We start from the raw sequence: 9,719 nt of genomic DNA, 5'->3' as shown, positions 1-9,719 counted from the left end.
TAGTAATTACATAATTAACTTAAATATAATATGAAGGCCAATCTTCATTGCCAATTATTTTTGAGTTGGATATCCGCGGACTTTAACACAGTGGATTCACTCGATTGTAAATAACTTCCCTCCCTATGGTTGCGATTTTGTCCTTTTCAATTGTTCTCATGCAGCTTATCATTGGTTCCTCTAATTTTAATTTCCACCAGAAAGAAAAAGCAATTCATATCAAATGGATATCAGGATATGGTATGAACGGTCACAGCAGTCTCGCGCTTACATCTTCCTTCACTCGAACACTTCTGAAAAGTTCAGTATATTTCATCAAACAGGGAATACCTAACAAATAGAATAAAACAGTGAATTTCCCAAACTTAGCGTTAAAAAACACCAACACGATCCTGCCTCAATAAAATAAGGCCGCTGTTATGATCACTGTACGTGCACACCTAAAAAATTTAGTACAGCGAGTTGTGATTCAGTTGGATCCCAAGTCCCCAACCACATTGGCTGAGTTTTGTCTTCTCATTGTACAACTACTAATTAATATGGATAAAACACCAACAAATTAGTCCGATTTCTTTCCAATCCCTTTCTAAGGTGAGTTTTTTGTCCTGAAAGCACCTAATCATTAGACAATATATTAATGAAATGCAATGCAGTGATTTTGGGCTAGGCGCCTAGGCCATCATCCTACATTATGTACGAGGCAGTAGGTACGTAAATCTTTGCTAATGCAGATGCGGTAGAGACAACGGCCAAGAATCAATTGTGATACCCACGTCGTCACGCTTTATTATTATTGCCTTTGTGCAAAGCATATATATAATTCCAAAACACTGTGTAACCTTCCAAGATGTTCCCCATTTTTAATTAAACCACTGTTTTTCTTTTCTATAATTGGTTTTCTTGATCCAATCTAAAGCATATAAAACTCATCAGCCATTGAAATACCATTAAGCAATAAATCTAATCTTTGGTTTTACAGCAATGTCCAATATCTCCGAACAGACATCTCCATCTCCTTCTCCATATTCATCTTCGTCTCCGTTTCCGTCTTCAATATCATCATCTTCATCTCCATCGTCTTCATCAACGTCAAGAATTCAACTAGTGTCCAAGCCCAAGTCGGATAAGCTTCTTAGTAAATTCACTGATCTAACGGGGTTCGAATTCGATTACCAACAAAGTGGATTATGGTCACCGCCTCTGCGAAGGAACGTGTTCTTGAATTCGGCGGGTTATGTATGCACAGACGAGGAAGTTTTCACCAAACTTGGAAGAATTTCGAAGCCGAAGCGTGCTAAAAGGTCCAGACTTTGCTTAATTCATTGTATGGGATGGTAATCTGTTTCCCTGTGTGTATATATTTATAAGCAGTGTAAGTATGTTACGTAGTTATATGAGTTTACCAAAGATCTAAAAATTTGATATTGATATTAGAGAGTGAGAAGCTTCCGAATTTGAATTCAGTAAACTGCTTAACGTTGTTAATGATTGATATTCACAAATTTGTCATCCATGAATAATTTACCATTTATTTGTATGATTCATCGTGTATCTGCGAAGTCTTAGATTTCCGGTGAGAGTACGTGCCTTCGCGTATGGATTGACATTGATGTAAGTATTGAAGAGACCATGCTACCATGGGTTGGAAATTTACTGAGTTGGGAAGTTTTTCTGGCAGACTAGTCCTTTTTAAGCGTATTGTTGGTCGATTTGGCCCTCAAACATGCTCTCTTCTCACTACTTCAGAATTTGTGCACGTTATGTTATTGCAAAGAATGACAACTGTATTTTCTAAAGCAAATAATGGCGTAGATAGAGAAACTCAAATAGTCCATGAAAACATGTATAGAGACTTTTTTTTTTAAAGATAACTTATGTGCATAATTTTTCATTTAATAAATATTTTATTATTATGACTACTATTAAAGCAAAACTAAATGGAGTTTACAATAAGCTTCCCTGCATAAGTAAAAAACAGGGCCAAAAAAAAAAAAGTAAAAAATTGAACGCTAGAAACAGGGATTGAACCTGTGACCTTGTGGTTAACAGCCACACGCTCTAACCAGCTGAGCTATTCCAGCGTATTTGGAATCTTTGGTTACAACGACGAATATATTCTAGTATCTCCTATGTACGAACGGTAAAGTTCATCTAAACGGACTCTTGGGTTTTGGGCTATGAATCCGAACTCATCAACTCCTGTTGGCTATTGCAAAATTTCTCTGTTCAAACACTTCACGTGTTAGACAGGATTCCTTCTTCAATTTGGTTGCCGAAGATTGGTAAAAATTATTGTCGACGAGATTCAAGCTCAGGTCTGGGTATAAACACCAACGATTTTATCAGGACTTGTAAGTTTTTAAGAGAGGCATGGGCAGAGTGCAGGTAATCTCCTTGAATTCTGTTTTAATATCAACTTCTATCACGAACACCATAAAATGTGGATCAATTGATGTTTGTACTTAAAATGGGATAATGCCTACAATCTGTTTGATGAAGTGGTGGAATGAGAATTACATCTTATGCCGGCATTGATTGATTCGCCTTAGCTGATCTAACTGAAAGCTTGAAGTTTATAGTTTGAAAATAAATCTTATATATATTTATGATGTTTGCTGTTTGCTACTTGTCGATTAATCCTGTCAAAAGAAAAATGTTGATTTAAGGTATGTGTAAAGTTAATGAGGTTGGAGTTTGGATTTTAAAACTTAAGGAAGAAATAATCTCAAGTCTGAGACAAACTTAAGGGTAAATTAAAGATAGTGAAGAATTGGTAATGATTATGGATCCACCACGGTTCCATGAATGGTTTGCATAATAGTTTGGTCTACTCGGCTGGCCACAAGTAGCTATGTCTCTCACCACACTGGTGATAAATAGACCACAAAAATGACCAGGATAGAGGAACAACATATCCTTCTTTGCAATGAAACTTGGTGGGTTTTGAGTCTTTTGACCTTTCAAAAGAAAATAATTGGAGAACAGGAAGAAAACAAACAAGCCTTGCATACTTGGATTCGAGAAATATCTTCATAAATAATTAACCTTTTTGGGTGTAAATGAAATAAATTTACATCTCTATAGCTGGCTACTTTGAGTAGTAATCTCAGTGATATTAGATTCTACCCCATGCCCATGGTCACCCAATAATAATATTTCTATTGTGGCCCAACACCCTTTTGATTCCTTATTAGATGTAGAGAACAGAACACTTGATGCATGGGTACATTTAGGGTCTACTTACATGCGACATCGGAATGGTGCATGAGAAAGTCTCTGCATATCCAAATGGTTGTTAAGATGTAAGTTCTAAACTTTTCTACTTTATCTTTGTTAATATAAAGCTTTCTGGTGATACACTTCCATTTTGTGTGGTCTTAATTTTAACTCCAGGATACATTATATGTTTATCAATTATTGTAACCATGTGCCAAACTAGGTAGCTGATCCATATCCTTCATATCATGCTACTAAACGGGGGTGCGGCGGGGACTTAAATTCTCCAAAGGAATGCTTGCGAATCAAGTCCCTGGACCCAGAGTGTAGGATGTCATCTCGATAGTCAACTGAAAACTTTAAAAGTCAAGAGAAGATAAATTAGAACTTTACCAGTTTAATTATGATAGATATCAGCTATAACATTGTTACGTAATCATTCAGGGAGATAGAAAAAGTAATAACCAGATTCTGTAGGACAACAATACTTAGCTTACTTTACACATGTTGATCTTTTGCATTAATCAGCCATTCTCTCCTTTGTGTAATCCAGTTGATGAAGCTTCACCTGCATTCTGCTAGTAGAGAAAATGTTATGATTCGTACATTTTAATTATCTCACTCTTCCTTTCAATCTTTTGTTCCTGCTTTATTTCTTGTTGTTTATGTTTCTACTATTTTCTTCTATCCAATTATTGGATGCTATTAACTGGTTGTGTGGGCGAATGGCTGAGCAATTCTCCCTTGGCAGACAGAAAGCTAGAAGAGTACGTTCAGGAACATCGTACTATTTTCTCTCTGCCGAAGGAAAATTGCACTGCCATTCATCTACCCCACATTTACTGCATGCAGTTCTCTGCAGATTGTCATGCCATTTTAACATGCATACTTCAGTTTTTATACTGGGCGTTTATGCTTTTTTATTTGGATATACTCTGTTTGAGTAAGCATCTGCTACGAAGAATTCCTATTCTTAAATGAAGCTTATTTGTTTTCAGCTACATTGTTGCTCATATATTACGTGGTCCTAAATTTCGCTCGCAAATCTAGGATAGTGGTACCAAATATCATCTAAAAACTACATATCGAACTGATTCAAACCCTTGTCTCAATGATATTTATGACTTATTCTGGGGTTTTCTCTGGGCACTGCATTTACCAACATGTAAATAATGCTTGATTTTGATTCTTTATTCCTGGACTTGCTTGATTAGGGTAAGCATTTCTCTTATAGTGTCAAAACATATAAATCATATGTATGAGGAAGGTACTAAAGCTCATCATTATTCATATTTTTTCTGTCTATGTTTTCCCGTCAACTTACTAAGACTAAGCATTCAGAGGCTTAAAACAAAGCAAAAATTAAAGGTATCGAGTCAAGTAAGGAATAAGAGGACAAGCATATACTCAAGTGACCACATGAACAAATACGGGCCCGAGCGTCAACATAAAGTAATCACTTTTCTTTATTTCCATGTTTTGACAGATTGAAGTATCATCACCACAGAAGAATGGAACTTACAAGAGAGGACATGCTACAGGATCTTTCCTCTTTTGATTCCCCGTCCCAGTAACCAAGCCAAATAATTCTCAAGTAAATTCAAGTTGGCCCCAATAGAAAATACTGTGCATGGGTGCTCAACATTATCTTTACAAGTGCATAACTATAACCATCATAAAAATGATCAGTTTGGTTAACTGAACTTGCAGATTGTTATTTTAGTTTAACTTTAAACTTGTCCACATTGTTTAATCTCAGAGGAGATGCTTGTTCAGAACCATAAATATATTAAGATTTATACGAAGCTGATCTTTAAATCAAACTATCATATGCATATGTTTAATGTAATCTGTTGGTAACTTGCATTTTTCTTTCCAGGTTGTACTAAATATTTGCTACTATCCGTTTCTCCAGCTTGAAGAAATTTCTGCTGGGATTCGGACATATGTTATTTCGGTAAGTTTTAGCATGCTCCTACTCGGCCATGGGTGAGGTTGTAGTATCAACTGAATTAGCTTCATAAGTATTGGGGAAGGGCCGGTAGGTTTACCTTTCATATGTTTCTACTTATGCTGTAGGCCGTACCTTCTGCTGGGTTTATTTTTTGTGATATCGTTCTGTCATTGGTAAATAAAGTTCTTTGGTGTATTTTAGCTCCCCCGAGATAGCTGATTAACTGTGTTGTTCACAAGTTTGCTACTCAAATAGAGGTGAGGCTTTGGCCATGACATTCCTGACCAAATAGAGGTGAGGCTTTGGCATGACACACTGTGAAGGTTCCCATTTGATTTCTGAGCCCTTTGATTTGGAAATAGTCATGTCATTGCAAAAATAAATTGCAGGCAACTTTTATTTTGAGGAGATAGAAAGTCATGTGCCTCACTCTGAACCCTAACATGTTTTTATCTGCCAAAGTAAGGAGAACAGCATGCATCGCGTCATCAATCCGAATGCATTTCTTCAGGAATGGTTGTGCCTGCTTTCATAAACACCACATATGTAAGGTCATTTTTGCATTGAATTTGGATATGCTGTGAATAAGTAAAGAGTAGTATATGCTTATGTGCAGTTCTTATAAATTCCTTCATGGTGGAGCTATCTTTTCTCATCTTACTTTTAAGAACCATTTTTAGGGACCATGATTTTTTTTGGGGACCATGGTCTTATTAGGCCAACCTCCCTATACTTATAAGGGGTGTCCTAAAGTTAGGTAAATACACATTTATCCTTTACTTTAGTTTAAATCAAAACTAACCTAATAACTGTATCTAATCTAAATGAATCTATTAACCAAAATCAAAATAAAATAAAAAAACAGGGGGGAATCGAAATTTTTTAGTTTTGAGAAAAAAAAATATTTTCTTCTTCTTCTCTCTTTCCTTGACGTTCCTGGTTCGATTGAAAAATGAGTATTAATCATCAAAATGAGTTGAAAATGGAAGTTGCAGAGAGAAGTTCGGCTATGAATTATGTGAAAAACTTTGTCGAACTAACCGAACCTAATGGAAATGATGAACATGAAGAACAGTTTGGCTATTTCGCAAAAAAACATTTCCCAACCGAACTCTAATAATTCGGTTAGTTGCAAAAAAACATTTCCCAACTGCACCCTAATAGTTCGGTTAGTTGCAAAAACCATTTCCCAACCGAACTTTAGTTCGGTCATTTCGCAAAATATTTCCCAACAGAACATCAGTTCGATTACGTTGACCGAACCCTAATAGTCTGGTTACGTTGCAAAAAATATTTCCCAACCGAACCCTAAGTTCGGTTAGTTGCAAAAAACATTTCCCAATCGAACTTTAGTTCGGTCATTTCGCAAAATATTTTCCAACCGAACTTACGTCGTAAAAAACATTTCCCAATCGAACTAGTTAATTATGTTGAGGAGTAATTTTAGTTAACCTAATGATATAACTATTTTTTTTTTATTATTAGTTTATTTTTATTTTTTTGATTTAATTTTGTACTAATCACTAGTTATGTTAACCTAACGATACACTAATCATTACACTAACTTAATTAAAATGGATAATTTTGATATTAATATCTTAAATAAAACAATGGTCCCAAAAAACTGTTCTACTTTAATTTGTTGCTGGGCTCTGACGAAAGATGTACATGGTCCCCAATGCCATAGATATCAATCATAAGCATTATTTATGAAAAAGCACCGTCGAGTAACCATGTACATAACATCAGTTGGTGACATTTAATGGTGGCATGGACTATGGATGCATGTTATCTGATTGAATATAAGTGAAGTAGGTTGAGATTCACCGACTGTTGGAAAATAGAAAGCAACCCTCAAAACAAATGAACATGACTTAACAGTTTATGAGCGAGTACATTCATCACGGCAACTTCGGCACATCTCTGTTTACAGGTTGAGAAATTAAAACCAGCACATGGAGAAACTGACATCTGAACGGGATAGATAAGACATTTGATTTACCCACCACCTTCTGGAGGTCGATGGTTAAACCTCGTCCAACTCATAGTATGTGTGTGTTGGGTGTGTGCAAGACTTAACGAATGAACAGAAACTATCTCAAAACGTACAGCCAATAATGGAGTATATGTATAGTTCCACCGGCTATCCCACGTCCAAAAGTGTCTGATGATCTCAAAGCCTGTGTGTCAGAATCTTATCGAGTGGTAACAACATCTTCTTCAAATTTCTCTCGTAGTTTAGTTTTCAAGGCTTATTCGTATCTCTTTTACTTGATTGAGGTGAAATCATCTTAAAGGATAGCAATATATCAGCACATTTTTCTTTTGTTCACTTCATTTGCTCTGATAAGAATTAGCACATTTTCTAATTGTGTTTTATCTTAATTTTATAATATATGTAGAGTATAGTGACAAGTTGGGATTTCTATTTTCTAACCCAATAAGATAACATAATATACGTGTTATCCACCTACTCTATATTTTATCCTAAAGAATATGTTTAAGTTTAACACTAACCACTATCCTTTGAAAGCTGACCAAATAATTGGTTCATGCAGCCATTAAGGTAAGTGCTGAAATCTTGTAAACACAAAGAAAGACTTTTTCTTCTGCAAGAATTTCTCATAGAGCCAATTATGCCCTTGTACAGGTATAACTGTTGGGAATAAAACATGGTAAACAGACTAGAGAAAACACAAATCTAACCAGCAAATCTGCAAATGGATACAATTGCACTTTGTAACGTTTGGCCGGGCTTAAATTAAATCAACTAGTCCAGAGAAAGAGCAGAGCTAAGCTTGCCTAGCAGTATTTGATGGGCAAAAATTCCAAAAAAGTTCGCCACTCTTCTCGCCTCTGCTATATATATGGGATCAAACGAGCTACAAAAAAAAAAAAAAGGCAAACCAAGCATTTTATTATATTTATTGTTAACCACATGACATTGAGTCTAAATTATGCCATATGCTGCAACTGCCAACTTGTATGAGCACAATGTGCCAACAAACAAAGAAACTTGTATGAACAATCTTGTAGAGCTAAAGAAAACATTTCACAGCTTGTCCGAGTAAAATCAACAACCCTAGCTAAACCAAAGTCATGGCAAAGTGTCTGTTTAAAAATTGAAGTTGAAGCAATATTTTACTCCCACATGCGGATCACACCACACGCACTTCCATTAGGCCAAAAGACAGTTTGGTAGTGCAACCGTGGAAGGGTGTAAGTAAGCAACTCAAACTTGAATTAAAAATAGCCAATTGAGAAAACGTGACTTTATCAAAGGTATTCCTGTAATACAAACACAAACGCAAGGGTATTTTGATACTTATTCTATACACTATATATAAAACCCAAGAGCCTCTCGCCCCAACCACAACCCTTATCACTCAACCACCATCTCACTCTCAAAGTCTCCAGCTCTTTTATCTCCATTTCCATGGATGCAGAGGATGTTCTTACACTCCTTGACCATTACTGGTTTAACCTAGAAATCATCACCAAAAAACCAATCTCAACTCATTCCAAAACACCAGTTTCTCCTCATGAAATCCAAACCGAACCCCAAAAACAAGAAATCTCTCGTGTACCATCACGCCATATTCGATCTCACAGTGATCAATTCACCTCAAAGTTAAACCCTGTCATCACAGATTTTGATTCTCCTAAATCAGTTTTACTCTCGCATAGACTCCAAACGATTCTTTCAGGTAAACGAGTTTCAGAAGTAGTAGAAGAAGAAGAAGAAATAGAAGAACCTCATTTCATTGTTGATATGAATAACTATAATACTAAGAAGAAGAAGAATATGATGATGGGAATGGGAATGAGGAGAAGAAAAAACAGAGGAAGTAGTAAGAGTTTATCAGATCTTGAATTTGATGAGTTACAAGGTTTTATGGATTTAGGTTTCAAATTTTCTGAAGAAGATAAGAATTCGTTAACTTTGGTTTCAATTGTACCTGGTTTACAACGATTTGGTAAGAAAGATAATGGTGATAATAATACTGAAAATCACGAAGGCGTTTTGATTTCAAGACCTTATCTCTCTGAATCTTGGGATGCTTTAGATAAAAGAAGAAAACCAGAAACAGCACGACCACCATTGATAAATTGGAAAGTTCCTAATTTAGGAAATGATATTGATATGAAAGATCAACTCAAGTTTTGGGCTCATACTATCGCATCCACTGTTAGATGATTGATTTTTAGATCCTCTTTTTCTTCTTCATCTTTGTTGATTTCTTGAGTGCAATTTTAATGTAACAATTTTTTTTCTTTTCTTGGAAATTTGTAAATAAAATCTGATTATTTTTTTTTTTAATCATTCGTTCCCATGGAAAATTTGCAGTTCAAGGTAGTCAATGGATTTTAGGCGTCAGATTGGAGTAGTAATTTGTCAATGAGTATAGGGTTTGAAAATCTAAGGGTTGTAAGTGCCGTTGAAGACATTCAGGAAGAATATTATTGACGTTGATTTTGACTGGCAGGAGCTAGTGGGAGAATTTTTCTTTGTTTTTTGAAACGTGAGTGGGCGCACTAGGAGGGGAAA

At 35.7% G+C, this 9,719-nt stretch overlaps 1 protein-coding gene and 1 non-coding gene across 2 annotated transcripts; one reads left to right on the top strand and one right to left on the bottom strand.

The window, feature by feature from the left end:
- Positions 1-2,007: 2,007 nt before the first annotated feature.
- On the bottom strand, positions 2,008-2,081 carry TRNAN-GUU. The gene has a single exon. It is a non-coding gene; the product is annotated as a tRNA-Asn (tRNA).
- A 6,525-nt stretch (positions 2,082-8,606) lies between these two features.
- Positions 8,607-9,368, top strand: LOC113305819. Its single transcript, XM_026554817.1, has one exon. It carries the CDS (start codon positions 8,607-8,609, stop codon positions 9,366-9,368), a length of 762 nt encoding a protein of 253 aa, XP_026410602.1.
- The last annotated feature ends 351 nt before the right edge of the window (positions 9,369-9,719 follow it).

Source organism: Papaver somniferum, chromosome 8 (genome assembly GCF_003573695.1).
Source record: "Papaver somniferum cultivar HN1 chromosome 8, ASM357369v1, whole genome shotgun sequence".
Lineage (NCBI taxonomy): Eukaryota > Viridiplantae > Streptophyta > Magnoliopsida > Ranunculales > Papaveraceae > Papaver > Papaver somniferum.
Note: the sequence above shows the minus strand (reverse complement) of the source record. Positions and strands in the feature narration are given on the sequence as shown.

Coding starts and splice junctions, on each gene's coding strand:
- LOC113305819 (XM_026554817.1), top strand. CDS start 8,607: ATGGATGCAGAGGATGTTCTTACACTCCTTGACCATTACTGGTTTAAC.